The sequence below is a fragment of the Vombatus ursinus genome, unplaced genomic scaffold (assembly GCF_900497805.2).
Source record: "Vombatus ursinus unplaced genomic scaffold, bare-nosed wombat genome assembly UNPS02014818.1, whole genome shotgun sequence".
NCBI lineage: Eukaryota > Metazoa > Chordata > Mammalia > Diprotodontia > Vombatidae > Vombatus > Vombatus ursinus.
In genome coordinates this window covers 48814192-48834402 of record NW_020954596.1, presented here as the reverse complement: position 1 = coordinate 48834402, position 20211 = coordinate 48814192, and the positions used below count along the sequence as shown (strand labels likewise).

General features: G+C 35.8%; 1 protein-coding gene across 2 annotated transcripts in view; it reads right to left on the bottom strand.

Annotated features, from left to right (window-relative positions):
- The window catches only part of UBE2K (ubiquitin conjugating enzyme E2 K), a 73698-nt gene that overhangs the window by 14963 nt on the left and 38524 nt on the right, over positions 1-20211 (bottom strand). For both annotated transcript variants that reach the window (XM_027836397.1, XM_027836398.1), the window contains one exon: positions 16227-16309. In XM_027836397.1, coding sequence (XP_027692198.1) covers positions 16227-16309 — 83 coding nt within the window. The remainder of the gene's footprint in view (positions 1-16226; positions 16310-20211) is intronic.

Sequence of the window (20211 nt, the reverse complement as noted above, 5' to 3'; positions counted from 1 at the left end):
AGATTATATGAATATGAAGCTTATTACTGACAATCCTAGAAGAATGGAAGAACAAAAACAGTTAATTTCATTTGTCAATGTCTCTAGGGGGTTTCAACAACAAAAAAAAGGAGAAACTTTATATAGTGCCACAAATTAACTGAAATACTTGTTTTTTATGGAGGCATAATCTTAAAGTACAGCAAAGCCTTCCATATTTCCACTATGTGCTAAACAATGAAAAATTTTTGAACAAGGACAAGGAAAACAAAACGTTTTAATGTGCTGATAAAGTCCTAAATTTACCCCAGAGGTGAACCAAAACAAAAACAGTTAGAATATACTTAGCATAGTATAAATCTTCCTTCAAATTAAAGAGGACAGTTGGCTCTAACCATCTTTTTAAGCCAAACCTGCCATCATTAAGATATGGAAAACCATTTATTTGAGGGGAAAGAAGAGAGAAAGAAAGAAGAGGAAAGAAGGAAGGAAGGAAATTTATGGTAAATAAGCTACCTCCCACTTAGTGAAAACCATAAATACTACACCAACATCAAATCAAGGTGGTATACAAAACTGTGCATAGTTTACAACTCTCCCCCCACTGTGGTGGGATTATGCAAGTGTAATTCCCTTGGCCCAGAAGTCAAGAAAAGTCTGTTTTAGATGTTTCAGAGGTAAGACAGGAAGGAGATAGAAATTTAAGAGTTCTATAGCCTTGAGTCTGAAAAGTAACCAGGGAGCAACTAAATGACTTGCTCATAGTCTGTCCTGAGTACAAAGAGTCTGTCTTCCTGAGTACAAACCTGGCCACTACCCAACACACTACATTGCTTCTCCAGCAAAATTTATTTCATCCAAATATTTATTGTGCTATGTAATCCTAATTCCTCATGATATATAGGAATGTCTGGTTTTCAATGTCATCAAGTATCAATAAGTTCATAAAGCCACAACCTTACAGATTAATGTTATAACAAATATTTTAAGGAAAATAAGTATCTCTTATTTGTCAGAACTAAGATCTTGAGTTCATTTAGTTTGCCTTTTATGTACCTTCAATTTTGACGAGTTTACAACAAATTATAAAAGATTTAGAGTTTTCTAAGTACAGATTCATGAATTCTAAAATTCTAAAGGGCCACTACTGCATCTAATTCCAGTGGTGATTTCTTGAAAAAATAACTACAGGATTTACAAAAATGGTCTTGATATTAAAAAAAAAAACAAAAAACCAAACACTTTTAAAAAATCCAGAATGAGAAAACTTAGGTCAGAAATTCATAATTTAATGAATATACATGAAGGAACCACAAATTTAGAGATAACCAAAGGAAATTCTACCATACTTGGTAGTTTTTTTTTCCTAGTTACATGTAAAGACAATTTTTAACATTCATTTTTAAAACCAAAATTCCAAATTTTCTCTCCCTCCCTCACTTCACCCCTCCTCCCTGAGGGAGTAAGCAATTTGATATAGGTCTCACACACACACATTCAATCATGCAAAATGTTATATTTGGTGGTTTTTAAAAATGGTTTCGTGGAATAAAAGTATCTGAGAAAGGATTTTTGCACTATGACAAACTGCACAGCAATTTTGTCCAAATGAAACATTTCCTTATCCATGAAAATCACATATTACAAATACTAGTTACAAAGATGAAACTAACTCACATGCAAGTCTTTTAAAATACAACTAATTTAACAAAGACTATCAACCTAAGAGCAATAATTTTGATCTCAAAATTGCATTTGGTAAGAATTCTGGTAATCCTTCCAAAAATTTTACAAATCCTTATTTGCACAGTCCTTATGAAAACAAAGTATACTTCCTTAGTCTCTCTCCTACATGAATTAATCTTAAAATACATTTATAACTGAAAATAGTTATACCTCAAATAGAATATCATCAGCTAGTTCCACATTTATACTTTTGTTTATTTTTCAATCTCTCTCCTAAGGTACATTTGTACTATTAAAAGGATACTACAGGGGCAATGAGGTGGATAGAGCACTGGCCCTGGAGTCAGGAGAACCCGAGTTCAAATCCAGTGTCAGACACATGATACTCACTAGCTGTGACACTGGGAAAGTCACTTAGCTCCAACTGCCTCACAAAAAAAAAAAAGATACTACAGTAAGAACTGGTGTGCTGGGAATAGGGAGTGGATAGAAGTCACTTGAAAAAAAAATTTAGAGGCCACAAAGGACTACTAATCTTACTATATAGCAATTTAAAAAATATTACTTCAGTACATTTTATTAAGCTATATGTAGTACATATACTTCACTATCTATGTACATTATATCTTATATTTATTTTTACAAGAAAACCCATAAAACAGTCTTTTGTGTTAAAAAAAAAGTATACTTGATTATTGTCTCTCTTAATGTTCGAGAAATTTGTACATGAAATTGTTACAATACCACCAGTGAATTCCACACCTACATTTTTGCTTATTCTAAATTTATTTTCTAGAACTACATATTATATATGCATAAATAAATGTGTGTATACTTTTGTTATAGATAAACATTTATACAGTGCTGATATGGATAAATGAGAGTATGGGAAATCTATGAAGCAACTCTTCTATTTATTGTAGGGATGGAGACTGTAACCTATTCTAGATAACCACTGAAGAACAAGAAAAAAAGGGTTTAAAATCAATACAGGGGATTTAAAGAATATTTACCTCAAATTCATACAGTGTAATGTAAAATAGTAAGGAACTAAAAAGTCATAATCTTTTGTTTCAATAAGTTATTTGGAGAGACACATATAAAAACATAAAAGAACAGCTAAGTATTGTACTACATTATAAAAATAAGTGTGACAGTAGCCCAGTGATGGGCAAGATTGGGAACTACTGTAATAATCCTTCACAAAAGACATGATCTGTTTTGGCCCTAAATAAACTGTATAGTTAAGGAGAGTAAACAATGGAAGGAGAGGGATACACAAAAATCAATGTAATATACTTATAGTGTAGAGCTATGATGACACTAGTTTTAAACACATGAATGTGTTCTGGGGAAAGATGAGATAAATATGAAGCAAATAGATTGTGTAAAGATTTGAAAGTAAGGTAAAGAATACTTTATACACAATGCAGAAACTACTGGCAGTAACAAAATAAGGAATCTAATGTTTTTCAAAAAATCACTCTAGGGGCAACTAGGTGGTACAGTGGATAGAGCACCGGCCCTGGAGTCAGGAGGACCTGAGTTCAAATCCGGCTTCAGACACATAACACTTAGTAGTTGTGTGCCTCTGAGCAAGTCACTTAACCCCAATTGCCTCGCAAAGAAAAAAAAATTAATCTGAAAATAGAGATGAAAGAATAGAGTGCTGGGAAATGTCTTAGTAAAGTATACATATTTAGGGAAATTTTTATTTTTGCTTTGTTTCATGAGTACATTTTCATCCTGGGTGAGTTCCACACAACAGTAGTTGCTGTTGTTCCTCCTTCGTCCTCAAGAAGGACCAATTGTTAACAAAAATACACTGTCATAGGAAATGAAAAATGAAAATAACTATGGAAAAATATTCTAGTAACCAATAAGAGAAATATAAAATATAATTCTTAGATTTCACTTTAAGTGCAGAAAAATTACAATGATGATTACAAAATGCAAATAACCAGTATTGGATGAGCTATGGGGAAAAAAGGTATACTAATACACTTCATGGAAATACAAATCAAAACAACTCTGAGGTACCACATCACACCTATCAGACTGGCCAACATGACAAAACAGGAAAATGATAAATGTTGGAGAAGATGTGGGAAAATTGGATCACTGATGCATTGTTGGTGGAGTTGTGAAATGATCCAACCATTGTGGAGAGCATTTTGGAACTATGCCCAAAGGGCTATAAAAACGTGCATACCCTTTGACCCACCAATAGCACTTCTAGGGCTGTATCCTAAAGAGATCATACAAATGGGAAAAGGACTCACACGTACAAAAATAATTAGCAACTCTTTTTGTGGTGGCAAAGAATTGGAAATTGAGGGGCAGCTAGGTGGCGCAGTGGACAGAGCACTTATCCTGGAGTCAGGAGGACCTGAGTTCAAATCTGGCCTCAGACACAACAGTTACTAGCTGTATGACCCTGGGCAAGTCACTCAACCCCATTGCCTAGCCAAAAAAAAAAAAGAATAGGAAATTGAGAGGATGCCCACCAATTGAGGAATGGCTGAACAAGTTGCGGTATACGAATGTGATAGAATACTACTGTGCTGTAAGAAATGATGAATGGGCAGACTAAAGAAAAACCTGGAAAGACTTGTGTGGTCTGCTGCTGAGTGAAGTGAGCAGAACCAGGAGAACATTGTACACAGTAACAGCCACATTGCGCGATGACTAATATCGATAAACTTAGCCCTTCTCAGCAATGCAAAGATCTAAGACAACTCCAAAAGGTCTTGTGATGGAAAATGCTATCCACATCCAAAGAAAGAACTATGGAGTTTGAATGCAGATCAAAGCATACTATCTGCTATTTTTTTCTTCTGTTGAGTTTTGTTTCCTTTTTCTGGTGGTTCCTCCTATTGGTTCTAATTCTTACTTACAACATCACTAATGTGAAACTATATTTAATAGGAATGCATATGTATAGCCTATATCTTTTCCACACTGGAAAAGAACTATTAATCCTGTGATTCTCCCTCTGTACCTCTTCTGTCACACACAGCACACTTTTCAATTGAACTTATCTAAGTCCAGAGTTTCCAACTACTATATCTTTGGTTAATCCTTATTCTAATGCTGGGAATGGCTTCTATTCTCCTCTTTCTTATAAGTACCCATTATTTAAAGATCAAAATAGAGTATCACATCTTTAGAGAATGATTTTCTCATCTTCCTAGTTTGAAAGTTTTTTCTCCAACCTTACATTGCAATCCATGTCTCCTATTAAAATGGATCAGCCCTGGATTCAGGAGGACCTGAGTTCAAATTTGGCCTCAGACACATAATATTTACTGTGTCACCCTGGGCAAATCACTTAACCCCATTGCCTAGCCACAAAAAAAAAAAAAAAAAAAAAAAAAAAAAAAAAAAAAAAAAAAAAAAGACACCTTAGAGATCTTACTGTTCTATTCTTATCATAATCATAAACTCTTATCTACAATACTCCCAGGAAGATATAATCTAGCTTATCCTTAAAAACCACTATTGGAAGGGATAGTTTTTGCCTCACCTGTGATCCTTCAAAAGTCAGGAAATACGCCTTCAACTTTTTTCCATATACTGGAATGAAGCTCATCAGGGCCTTCCTGGTGGTATTCTCACATCTACTAACTCAGGCCTGCACAACATACAGCATGCCAAAAGATTTAGGGCAGCTGTCATGTGACCCATGACAACCAACAATGGTCAGTCTGTCTAGAGACATGGTTGGTTACCTTGGATCACAAGACAGCTGCCCAAAATCCTTTGGTGGGCTGCAAGTAGCCCTCGGGCTATATGTTGTGCAGGCCTGTACTAACTGATCCAGTCTGCCAATTCTTGGTTAATCCTTCCCAATTTTAAAATCAAATTCTTTTATACTTTTATTTATTTATAATATATTTTATAATTTTTATTAAATATATATATATTTATTATATATTTTTTTCTTTTTTGACTTCTCCATTTAAGGAGAGAGCCCAAAGCAGCAATCTCATCACTGCCCACTTAGCTGGCCTCCTGGACTTCAATGTCTCTAGAAACTCTTCTTCCTTAAAAATCACATTAGTACTTTCTACTCCTGGGACTCTTCCCTACCTCTAAGAAGGTGGAGGAGAAGGTGGAGAAGGCGGAAGGAAGAAGGGGAACATTAGAGAGTTCCTCCAAGAGTCTCCATTTAAGGAGGAGGCCCAGAGTAGCGATTTCATCATTTTCCACCAGGTCCTTTCTTCCCTCCCTCCCTCCTTTTCAGTTTGTTTTTCTGTGTTGTCTTCTCCCACTAGATTGTAAGCTCCTTGAAGAGACTGTCTTTTTCACTTCTTTGTATTCTCAGGACTTAGGAATTTATCTGTCACACAGGAGGTGCTTAAATGTTTATTAACTAACTAATCAAGGAAGGGACTCTATTCCATACTAAATCTTCCTCTTGTCCTCAACATAGGGAAAAAAAATCTTTATTGTTTAGCCTTTTTCACTGGCTTCAAGACACAATGGGCTTCACAAAACTTAGGTGAAAAATAAACTTATTACAAGAGAAATGAACATGCATGAGGAACCCAAAGAGTTCACAATTCATACAGAAGTTTGCATATTTACAACAGTAGGACAAAGGAAGGAGAAAACACAAATCTCCACCTGAAGGGGCATGGCAGGGGAGGGGGAAAGGTGCAGTAAAGGTGGGAAAAGGACAAAAACTCTCTGAAGGAAAAAAGCAAGGCACTGGCAAAAGTCATATTCTTTTCCCTTGGGAACTGCTAGACTGAATGGACACTGCCTCAGTCAAACTGAGACTTATGACCTTAACTCAAAAAGGCCAAGGTCCCCCACTGCATCCTGGGCCATCTCTAGTTGTCCTGATCAACATCTGGCCACTGAACTCAGATGGTTCCGGAGGAGATGAAATTTCCAAGCAAAATACAATAGAGAGAGAAAAGGAAACGGTGTGGGGTAGATGAAGACCCAACAAAAAGACTGAGAAAGGGTGATCAAACAGGTAGAACTAGGATAAAGTAATGAAGACAGTATCATGGAAAAAAAGGTAACAGTGTAAGAGGCTGCAGAGAGGTCAAAAAGAATAAAGATCATATACACAAAGAGTATCAATTAAATTCATATTTGTTGATGGATCAGGCTATTTTCCTTATTTTGTTTTCCTGTCTTATGGTTCATCAGAGCTAAAAAATGCATCATCTACTAGACAAGCTTTTAGCAATTAGCCTCAATGAAACTAGCTTAGGCAGATCTATAGGCTGCTCCTCCTACGTACAGAGGACAGAGTCTACCACTGGGAATTTAATAACCAGTCTTTCCATCTTGGAAGAGTCTACTGGAGCACACCTATAGCTGGTATCAAGAAACCAGCTCCAATGAGACATTCCAGTAGGACTCTTACAGGAAGAAAAATATATTATTATTATTATTATAATTATTCATCAAATGCTAACCTATGTAGTACAAAGTATAAAATAATTTCAGGGAGCAGTTAGGTGGCGCAGTGCATAGAGCTCCGGTCTAGGAGTCAGGAGGACCTGAGTTCACATCAGGCCTCAGACATTTGACACGTACTAGCTGTGTGACCCTGTTAAGTCACTTAACCCCGCCTCACCAAAATAAATAAATAAATAGATAATTTCAGAAGAGGAAAAGCTCATGAGGATTACAGTACTCTATGAAGATAACACAGAAAGCATAACTCCGCTGTGCCTTTAAGTATGGTAACATTTGGACAGGTGTAGAAAGAGAAGGATGTTTCAAGTAGGTAAGTCAACATGAAATCCTAACCTAGGAAAGAGCAAAATGTGGAACATGATTTCATTACTGCTTTGCAATATTCTAGACCTGGGATTAACTTTTTCATGCCAGCTTCAGTGTGGGATCTGGAGCTGGTTTGGAGGGGTAACAGGATGTAAAGAAAACAGCTACTGTGAAGATGAACAGAAAACAAGATATGAGGACAGTAGGAATTATAGAAAGAAAAGCAAATTTTTAGCCTTACAGTTTTAATGATTAAATATCTTCGGGTTTTGTAGGACTGGCTTACTTAAAATTGGAAAATATTCTGTCAAACTAGTCAAATAAACTTATATTTAACTTGTGAAAAGAGGAAAGCATGGTATGAAGGGTCTTTTACCCTTGCTGAATTGTTCAGCAAGAAAAAAAGCAGTTCAGCAAAATCACATGACACATCAATAACGTGTATTATATACTCAGTCACTCCCCCTTTTTTTTTTAAAGGCAATTGGGGTTAAGTGACTTGACCAGGGTCACACAGCTAGTAAGTGTCAAGTGTTTAGTATGAGGTCAAATTTGAACTCAGGACTTCAGGGCCAGTGCTCTGTCCACTGTGCCACCTAGCAGCCCCGCTGAATTGTTCTTACATGTTTAAAAAAAAAAAAAGTGAAAACCAGACAATAATTTGGTCGTGTACTTCAGTTATGTCCAGGAGCTATTTCAGCATACAGAAGTAGAAGAAAACAACAAGATGCTTAGACAAACTGTGAAACGGCTGACAAGAAAGAAATTAATAAAGCAGCAAAGAAGTCTTCCTTTAAAAAATAGTACAGACATTTTAAAAATACATTGTTATTGTTCAGTCATTTCAGTCATGTCCAACCCTCCATAACGCCACTTGGGGTTTTCTCGGCGTTTCCTTCTCCATCTCAATTCAAGCGTCCTATTCTTTACACACAGTCAGCCTCTCACCTCCAAGACTTTCTACATGTACCCACATGTACAGAATGCTTTCTACCCTAGAGCTCTGGAAATACCTGGACCCCCTTCAGGTCTCACCTCAAGTGCTACCTCCTTCAAGAGTCCCCTCCAAAATCAAGTCTTCCACCTCCACAACCAAAATGATTTTGTATTTATGTTTATATATCTTTTATTTATTCATCTGTGAACACATTACGTTCCCTGGGAGGACTATTATGCTCCATGAGGACAAGTAGCTTTACTTTTATATGTAGACCAGAAAAGAATATACGCATCACCAAATTCCTTGACAATCTAAGTAGGTCAGAAATGGACAATTTTATCAATGCAAACGACAATGCCTTTACCATCTGCCTTGCTGATGTACCCTAACAACTACTAGGGCTATCTGGACCCTATCGTTCAGGTGTCCCTCTTTAGTAACAAGATCATTAATCTGGGGTCCATGTGAATGTTCTAATAACTGTATTTTAATATAATTGGTTTTGTTTCTAATTCTATGTAGTTATTTTATACATTTAAACACATCATTTTGAAGAGACAAGTGGCTTTACCACACTGACAATGGGATCTATGACACAAGAAAAGGTTAAGGGTCCCTTCCCTAGCAGAATGAGCTCCTTTATAGTAGGAACTATCAATTTTCTATCTGTATTCCAAATGCACAGCAGTTTATGATACATGGTAACATTTAACATTCAGTTACTCATTCTAACTTTCTGTCAAGCCCTATTCTCCCTTGCACCTAGAATAGTGCTTTATACTTAGGTGTTTATTTATTTAAATGTCTGCTGATTGAAATTCCAAACAGATCCAGAAGTAATTAATCACCATCCACTTTTTATACTTGTAGGCTTTTTTTTAGGGAGTGAGAGAGGCAATCGGGGTTAACTGACTTGTCCGGGGTCACACAGTAAGTGTCAAATGTCTGAGGCCACATTTGAACTCAGGTCCCCCTGACTCCAAGGCCAGAGCTCTATCTACTGCACCACCTAGCTGCCCCTAGTTATGTGCTTTTTAAAAAGCATTTTTGGCTAAGATTTAGATTTTTAAATTTATATTAAGCCAGGAATTACCCATTATAATCCATGTGCTTAATAGATCTCATTATATTGGGTTTCATGTTCATCACTTAGCTAAAATTCACCCTATATTCAACAGCTCTATTAATCCTCATTAAATACCTCTTAAGAAAAAAAAAGGGGGTTCAGCACTCTAATATGCAGTGCCTAAGGCTCTCAAGTATACTAACCCCACCAATATATTTGTGGTACAACAGGCTTTAGAACAGTATCTGTCATCTAAACTTTTTATCTCTCAATGCTTAGCACAGTGGTATTTCTTAAATGAAAAACTCATCCTAATAATTCTTTACCTCTTAACTTTGTCCTGAACGTACCAAAAACCTGATCACTATTCTCCATTTGTTCAGTGAATATGTAATCTAATCAGTTCTGAATAGTTTTTCCATTGCCAAATGGTCAAAATTGAACCCTTTCTCATCTGGTGCAATTCTCATCTTTGTTGTCCCACTGAATTTTCACTCTGGTTCTTTTATTATGCTTATGGCCATGTTAATAGCACTGAAGACCAACAATGCACTATCCTTTATTCTTCTTCCACAAATGATATACTTCATTTTCTTATCATATATGTCCTAGAACGGGACTGCACAACCTGTGGCCCACTAAAGGATTTTGGGAGGTCTGAAAAAAAAGTAGAGGAAAACATCCTTCATATGTAGAGGAAATCCTTTGGCAGGCTGCAAGAAGCCCGTGGGCCGCAGGCTGTGCAGGCCTGTCCTAAAAGGATCATGAATTTTATACCACCCCACATAAGGAAGTCAAAACAGGTAACATATTGTTGCCTACTGACTCCCTTTGACAGACAGATGCAATTGTGATTCTTCAATAATCACCTAGTTCCACGATTCACAGCTGCATATAAGCATAACTGGGAGAATATTAAAAGCTGGGCTTCAGCAATAAGAGTCATATTAGAATATCTGAAAAAGTCCTCAAATGTGATCCAAACCAGGTTCCCCCTCCTGCACAATTTTGCGCCCAGAACAATGTTCATCCACAGCTCCTGAGCTATCATACAAACACAAACATACAAACACACTTAGGCACACTTACACACATACATACATATAATAAGCAGGCTGTCTATTCAAGAACATGTCGTTTATACCTGAGCATACTCTATCTGGATAACTGTATCACAGCTAGGAAAAGCCCTCTAAAATCTAGATTCTGTGAAAAGACACACTCCATTTCAATGATGAATCCTTGGTGACCTTGCAGTTCCTGTTCTCCTCCCCTGATGTTGATACACAGAAAAACCTTGAAACAAATTATTTTCACAGTCATGTCTGGCATGGATTATTTCCACTACTTCAATAAATGTGACAGACAGCTTTACTGGGGGAAAGAAAGATACCAGAATGCCCAAGTCTTGGAATACCACCTATTACTGTTAGTGCTATTTTAAAAGCACAGGTCTGGGACAGTTAGGTGGCCCAGTGAATAGAGCTCTGGCCTTGGAGTCAGGAGGACCTGAGTTCAAATCCAGCCTTAGATATATAACACTTACCAGCTGTGTGACCGTGGGCAAGTCACTTAACAGCGATCGCCTCAACAAAAAGAGAAAAAAAAAAAAAAAAAGCACAGGTCTGAGAAAGGTACCTACTAAAAAAAGTATGAGTGACTCCCTATTGCCTCCAAGATAAACTACATTTAATTACTTTCACTATCAGGTTACAGATGATCTTCCTAACCTTATTACACATTACTACCCTTTATATAGAACATTCTAATCAAACTGGAATCTTCCTGATTCTTGGGAAAAAAAAAAAATTAGGTCCTTACTCCATGCCTTTGAACAGATTGTCCTCCATGCCTATAATCTAGTCCTACCTCCACCTCTAAAAATCTGGAGTTCTTTTCAAAACTTAACTCCAGTTAAGCTACCACTTATTTGAGGCCTTCCTTGAACTCTCTAGTCATCCAATAAAAGTATTCTATGTATTTTTAATTTACTTATAGATATATGCATTGTTTCCCCTGATAAAAAGCTCCTTGATGGCAGAAACTGAAACAGTCTTCTTTGCATCCCCAGCAGCTAGCACAATGTCACAGAGCAGGTGCTTAACATATGCCCATTATTGGTGTTGGTGAAGTCAGGCATACAATTCTAATCATATTCCTTCTTGCTAAGATCCAAGTCTCCCTCCATAGATAAAACTTATCTATCCTAATTACATACCTTTGGCCCAATGGTCTAACCAGGGAAGATCTTTTTGGATTCTAATCATCATCAGACATGTTAAATATCTTTTTTTCTTTGTCATTTTCAAATTTCATAAGCATGACATCTATGCCTTTATCTAACCAAATGATTTTTAAAAAATATTAAAAAACAAAGAGCCAAAGACAAATCTGAGACACTCCACTAGGCTCTTTCTTCCAAGGTTACAATGAATTATTAATGACCACCTCGACCACCCCTTAACCTGTTTGATCACAGCCTATCAGCGAACAATGTCCCTGAAGCTCTTCCCTCTCAATGATAAGAATAAATTATTTGGGGCAAACAGGGTTAAGTGACTCCTTGGGTCCAACCTTTCAATCAGTTTGAAATCTGCATCTCTTTATCTTGTCCACAAAAACAGTATGAAAAATTTCATCAAATGCTTTTCAGACACTCTTTATAAGAATAACCTATCTCTCCAGGTTAATTTCCCATGCAGAATTTTATTCAAAGGGGTTTTACTACCTGTCCTTTCTCCAAAAGCCTTTGAAATACAGTCTCAAAAATTTTTAGTATGTGCTAAATTATCTCTAGCTTATGAGTCTGCTCTTCTATTACAAATGCTAAAATGAAGTTACCACTTTTCACGGAAAGTTCCTGTCAGTTTCTACGTAAGCAAGATTATTTCTTACTAGGAAGAATCAGATGCTGAAGTTTCCTTCACTGCCTCCTCCATTTTGAAGGATAAATTATAATTAAACAAGTAATTCTTAGGTACTGTTACACAGCAGACATTCAAGAAACTGTATTTCATCATCACTACTATCATCATGCCTTCACCTCAGACATGTGAACTATTTCTAAACTTGTCTTCTACATCTTTCCTTCTACCTAGGTCTTATATTCTAATGATATAATTATTATTACCTTTCAAATATTACACTTCACGTCTATTTGTTTCTATTGAACATGCTTCCTGTTTCCTCAGACAAGTATATTATACTTAACATATAACTTATTCCACTCCTCACCTTGCTCCTTTTTCCTTTTTTAACTTACTCTATTCCTTTAATTAAGACTACTCCTCCAGAATCATAGTTCTACGGCATCAACATAGTCAAATAAATTCCGTGGTCTCTTTCACCTGGCTTATTACTCATTTTTTGTAAATTTATATATACAGCTGAGGCAATAAGTCTCATTACTGGCTCATTTTTTGGATTGATTTTTTTTCCCCTACTGTCAATTTTTCCTGCTATTTTTCTTTAGACAATGAAGTTTGTCTCTACAGTATCTAGTGTGATAGATACACATAGGCAATTTTTACCTTCCATTGCAATTACAGCCCTTTAAATTAGATTTTTAAAACTTCAGACAAATACACTTTTACCAAACTTTGTTAGGTATACTCTGTCCTCATCCAAGAACCTGTCATTACTCTATTTTAAGTCAATGTCCAAAGATCTAAAACCTCTTCTTAGAGAAGACCTTCTAACAAGCTATTCACTTCCAAATTATGCCTTTCTTCTGAAGCCCCTGCCATCAAACAACAGCAGAGACAGAAACACTACCTGGCCTCCTAAAATCTTCAGTTTCTTACCCTAGTCTAACAGCTAGCTGACATAATGGGTAGAGGGCTGGGTCTAGAGTCAGGTTCAAATATGGCCTCAAAAACTTACTCGATGCATGACTCTGGGCAAGCTGGCCTCAGTTTCCCCAAATGGAAAATGGAAATTAAAGTAACACTCACCTCCTAGGGTTATTGTGAGGATCAAATAAGATATTTATAAAGCACTAAATATAGTTCCTGGCACACATTAGAGGCACTTAAATGCTTGTTCTCTTGCTCCCTTCATAACCTATAGAAATGCTTTCTGAATTCTTTTTGGCAGTACTATTTGTGTCCATATGAAAACATCACAGGTACACAGAAATCAGCTCTGCCACACACTACCTGTGTAATCTTGGACAAGTCATTTGAACTCTCAGTACCTCAGTTTCCTAATCTGTAGTAGGAAAAGTATATGACTGGACTGCTTCTAATGTCACTTCTAGCTCTGATTATATGAAATCATAAGCAAAGTCTGGACTGTGAAGTTGTTAAGGTTTTTTTCTGACTGAAATGTGATTTTAAAAATCAACAAACTGTCAGAGTTGCTTTCATCATGCACCCAAGACACTAAGACAAGAATAAGCAAGCAGGAGGCAGCTAGGTGGAGCAGTGGATACAGCACTGGCCCTGGAGTCAGGAGGACCTGAGTTCAAATTTGACCTCAGACACATAACACTTACTCGCTATGTGACTCTGAGCAAGTCACTTAACCCCATTGCCTAGCCCCCCCCCCAAAAAAAGAACAAGCAAGCAGACCCCCATGAAAACAGGCAAAATTCAAGCATACAAAGCAACAGAAAAATTCTATAAAGATAATGAAAAAAGATCTTCCACACTATCAACATTATCCCTTTATACTTAGTGACTTCAATCCAAAGAGACCCAAATGCAAAGGAAACAAAACTGGAAAACATGGCTTGAAATATAGATATCAAAGAAGCGAAAGGCTTGGAGATTACTCAAAAATGTGTATATCATAAATATTTCTTCCAAGAAGAGAGAAGGTTCTAGATGTGACAATTACCACAAAGAATTTTTAAAAGACTTTGCCTATCTTGATAGGAAACAATTATTTCAGAATTTCAGATAATTTCAGAATCAGAGATAAAAGACTTGAACTAATCAGAAGGTTAAATTCAATACAGAGAAAAAAGGAACAGACCTTGAATGCAAGATAACCACATACTCCAAATTAACCTGCTGAAAAGAGTTGTAGACTCCAAATATCAGGAAAGGGATACAAGACACATTAATATTTTTAGTTCCTGGAGAAGGCTCAGGAAGGTAAAATTAATTTTTGCAACAAAAATACCAAATGAATCTCACCCAATGAACTAAGCCAGCAAATTATCATAAAGTCAAAAGTCTCACTAATAAAAGTACTTAAACCATTCTGTCTTTTTTAATCAATAAAGAAAACAACTAAAATCTACATATTCACTTTGAAGTTTTACATTTAATTAACTTGACTTGTCTTATGTTCCTGACTTTCTGGTATATGCTTTTTTTTATAAAACGAAGATAAAATTTATAAAGAAATTTTAAAAACTGAATGAACTTTGAAATCGTTCAAAAATGTTAAAGTCAATTAATCTACAGTTATCTGAATAGTGACTAAATAATAATTTAAGATCTAATTAAGATGAAAAGGTGGTCCTCTGAAGAGAATTTTTAGGTGAATATTTAAAATAACACCATTAAAATACAATATTTAACATTTAGTATTAGTATAGTACAAAAGAATTGGCAAGTATTTTCATACATAAAAGGCATTTCCTTGTTGTTTTTCTAGTTTATTCTCCTGAAAATGTGAAACATCTACCACGGATCTAATACGTATTAATAAAAGGGCTAATTCATGAACCCCATATAATTTGGCTTATCTATGCTCAACTATGACCCATATCTATATTTTTTAATCATGCTTATATAATTCATCACTTTATACTTACATAGTTGTTAATTTCATTTTCTAAGATTAATATCTTTCATTTGTCCTTAAAAAATTGATTTTTAACAAGTCATCCAACATCTAAAGCTTCACATTAACATCTAACTCTAGCCCAACGTTATAATGTGTCCATCAAAATTCTCATACGCCTTTTGAGGCTGTTAGGTGGTATAGTGAATAAAGCACTGGGACTAGAGTCAGGAAGATCCATGTTCATATATCTGTACTCAGACACTTACTAGCTATCTGACCCTAGGCAAATCACTTAACCTGTTTGCCTCAGTTTCCTCAATTGTAAAATGGGGATAATAATAGCACCTAACTCCCAATGTTGCTATGAAGATCAAAGGAAATAATATTTGTAAATCCCTTAGCACAATGGCAGGCACACATAGTAGGCACTATATAAATACTTGCTACCATTAATGATAATAATAATAATAATAATAATGATAATGAGTTCTCTAAAATGTTTACCTAACAGAGCACAAGCATTAGTAGGTCCAGCTAAATTGTAAAGGCTCTATAACGCTTTTCTGTCTCTCATTTGAAAATCAGTCTAACAAAATTTTCACTGAGGTTCATTCTCAAAAAGTGGGCTACTAAGACATCTTTTTTTGTAGCCAAAAACAATTCAACTACTATATTCTGGAGTACAAAGGGGGAGATCTGCATTCCAGATTTGATTCTATCCAGAAGCAAATTCACTTCTTTAAGAAACATTTTTTAAGTGCCCTTTCAAAAGAAGCCACCTGGTAGAAAAATGAATTTACAGAAACAGCAAATTACAGTCACTAATTTTGAAAATGGGTAATTAGAATTGCAAAGAATCTTTTGCAGCTTCCAGGAAAATCTCCTATTTCCAAATACATGGCTTTAAAATATCTGATGTTATAATAACCTAAGAAAAAGACAAAGGAAAGCATAAGAAATCCTTTTTTAAAAGTCAAGAGATAATGGTATACAATGTAATTTTCATTATTAGTATTCAATGAAGGGAGGCTGGGAAGAGGAGAGAAAAGAAAAATAAAAATTTCTTACCATTGATCTTTCAGGATATCCAAACAAATGGCCCCAGTGACAGAACTAATATTAGGATGCCAAATTTTAGTAATAAACCGCACCTAGAATGTACATATATAAAGCATTACTTGAGATTTTTATAAACAGAAACACCCACTATAAAAAAAAGTGTGTATATATATATATATATATATATATATATATAAATTCAAATTGATGGTGTTGACCTTCAGGACCAAGTCAATGAGCCCAATAAGCTCTTCTACCCACATACTCATATTAACATCTTGATGGCATTTTAACTAGAAATTACAGTCATTAGAGGCAAGGAGCTAAAAAAGACTTTTACCAGTTTCCCCTCCTTTTACTTAATTCAACTCATCAAGTACTAAGCATCTACTAAGTAGGATACAGAAGTCCCTTGCCTGTAAATGCAGATGCAGGGAAAAAAAAAAAAGGTTTAATTAGGTGTCAAAATAACTGATACAAAGAAATGTCATGTGAGCAGCTAGGTGGTGCGGTGGATGGAGCAGTGGCCCTGGAGCCAGGAAAACCTGAGTTAAAATCCAGCCTCAGACACATGATATTCACTAGCTGTGTGACCCTGGGCAAGTCACTTAATCCCGATTGCCACAGACACAGACACAGACAGACAGACAGACAGACAGACAGACAGACAGACAGACACACACACACACACACACACACACACACACACACACACACACACACTTTCTCTCTCTCTCTCATCTGCCAGAACTTTGGTGATTTCAATTTAAGTGAGGAAATATACATAACAAGAAAAAGATTTGAGACAGATAGAAAGAATACAGGATGAGAACAAGATAGTCCTCCAACTCACAAACCTCTTCTTCCACTTTATCGTGTTTCACGTTTTACTGATATCTAATGTTTTCACACCATCAAATCAGACTCAATTTAACTATTTCCTTGCAAGAAATGAAAACAGTAAACCAAAAACAACAGAGACTAAGGTTGCAAACATATGCAACTCTCCCAAGCTCTATTAAGAAAAAGGATATTCATTTCATTATCTATTCTTTGGAACTTAGATGTCCATTACAATTAATAATTTGCCCTTTTGTTTTATTTGCCCTTACCCTGTATTAAACTGCTCTATCTTCTACTTTCTCCACTTAACATCAATATTTCTTAGAATTTCTTCAAGTCATTCCCCAATTGATAAATGGTCAAAGGATATGAACAGGCAGTTCTCAGATAAAGAAATTAAAGCCATCTATAGTCATATGAAAAAATGCTCTAAATCACTATTGATTAGAGAAATCCAAATCAAAACAACTCTGAGGTACCACACCACACCTATCAGATTGGCCAACATGACAAAACAGGAAAATGATAAATGTTGGAGAAGATGTGAGAAAATTGGAACACTAACTAATGCATTGTTGGTGGAGTTGTGAAATGATCCAACCACTTTGGAGAGCAATATGGAACTATGCCCAAAGGGCTATAAAACTGTGCATACTCTTTGAGCAAGCAATAGCACTTCTAGGGCTATATCCCAGGAGATCATACAAATGCAAAAAGGACCCACATGTACAAAAATATTTATAGCAACTCTTTTTGTGGTGGCAAAGAATTGGAAATTGATTGCTTCTAACTCTTACTTACAACATCACTAATGTGATAATATGTTTAATAGGAACGTATATGTATAGCCTACATCAGATTTCACGGCATCTTGGGGAGGGAGGTGGGGAGGGAGAGAAAAATTTAAAACTCAAAAGCTTATGGAAGTGATAGTTGATAAATCAAAATATATATATATATATTTAAGGCAATTGGGGTTAAGTGACTTGCCCAGGGTCACACAGCTAGTAAGTGTCAAGTGTTTGGTCTGAGGCCGCATTTGAACTCAGGTCCTCCGGACTTCAGGGTCAGTGCTCTATCTACTGTGCCACCTAGCCGCCCCAAAATAAATTAATTTTAAAAAAGAATTTCTTATATTTCACACTTCTTACAACATAAAAATATGCCATTACATTCACACATCACAATTTGTTAAGCAATCTTATCAATGGGCACTTATTTCCGTTTCCATTTTTTAGTGCTATTAAAAGTGCTGCTATAGACCCATATCCAATTTTTTGGTATAAACATTTACCCTTTGGTGGGGTAAAAAAGATAGGAATTATTCCCACTTATTACAACACCACTTCTCAGAAAAGACATCAAAGCAATAGTTTCAATTCTTATATTATTTTTCAAATGCTTCTGAAAAAAGCAATTCCAATTATTTCCAATTTACAGAAGAATGCACCAGTCTATGTCACTTGTGCCTCAAATTCAAGGTTCTTGAGAACAGCTAATTTAAATGAGTATAATGAACAGCACAATAGGTTTGCTTTAAGCAAAAAACATTTCTTAATGAGAACTTACATCCTGTCTTTAAAATTATTTTGTGAGACATAAAAGTCACTATTGACCTCACCTACTGCTTGCCACTAGAGCAGAACAGATCCTAAAATAACCATCCTTCTATAATTTAACTTTTTTTTAATAATTTTTTTTAAAGTAAAAATATTCCAGATCATATAAATAAAATAAAAATTCCAAATTTTCAGTGTAAGGAACAAAATACAGTGGTAGTTTTTTTTAATCTAATTGACAATTTTAGATTTTAAAAATATCACAGAAAGGTAAGAAATTTAAGGATACTCAAAATCTTAATATATCTAGTTTTTAAATAAGTGTAATATATGTCAGAATTTCAAGGCCCTGTATTAATCAACCAATAATAAATTCTAGTCTAACAGACATTGCATAATATATGGTTCCATGTTCTCCCCCAAATTTCACAGGGTCCTCTGTGATCAAATGTTAGATCATTTTATTTTGCAATTATTTATTGATAGATACCTGAACTAGTTTACTAGATTTGAAGAGGTCTCATTTCTTCTGTAGTTACTATTTTTCCTGTTGACTCATCTGTTTATGTTCAAGGTCTCTGAGATTTCTTTTTCCTGAAATCTTTCATTTTCAGTCTTATTTTCTTCATCACTCACTTCCTGATTCCCTCCCCTTCGATTGTGGTTTCCTTGGGGACTGGATTCAGTGTCTCAGCCTCCTTCCACACTGGGCAATTCATGGATCACTAACCTAGGGCTTTGCCCCAACTGACTTTTGGGTAACAAGAACTGGGTAGAGCCAGCTGGATGTAGTGTTTTTTCCTTCAGGCTTGGTCCTATGCCAAGCACAGCCCCCCAAACACATCCAGTCCTAGTAACATGTCCCATTCCCTCCATTCTTCAATTCCGTAGCCCTGCACCAGCAATTCAGAGCCTGTTTTCCTCTGAACTAACAGTTCAGAGGTTTTCAGCACTAGTTCTTCTGGTTTGTAGCCTCCAGCAGCCTAGAGCTGTAGTCTCCACAGATCTGGGAGGGGGGGAGGTTAGCAGGATGCATAAAGTGGGTTTTGATGTGAACCTGTTTCACATCCATGGGTCTATAACACAGTCTTGCTTGCCAGTAGTATGGGAGGTAGAAGAGGTCCTAAGTGACCCCAGGGTCAATTCCTGAGGTTTGGGGTTGCTGTTGTTTTCTTAGTTGTTTTTTTGTTTCTTAAAAACATTCTTTTAAAAAAATTAAAAATTTTTAAAAAAAAACATTCTTTTTTGATTCTAGACCATGGAAATGGCTGAAGCTGCTTTCTCTTATTTCTAATAAATTATTTCTCATAATTTCTATTTTGAGGTCAAGGGGACGAGGGAAAATGTCTAGTTCACCATCTTGTTGCTTATGTGACCCTGATGTCCAATATCACATAAAACATGATTTAATGAAGAAACGTTTTAGTAATTTAAAACACTGGCAGACGTAATCACAACTAAGTAGTATCAATAATGATTATTCAAATCACTATAATTTTTCCCCTTCCTTCCCTTTCCCTCCAGCTCATCATAACACTCAAATAGATTTGTGATCTCATCAATTTGGGAGTTTTCCCTAAAACTACATAGAT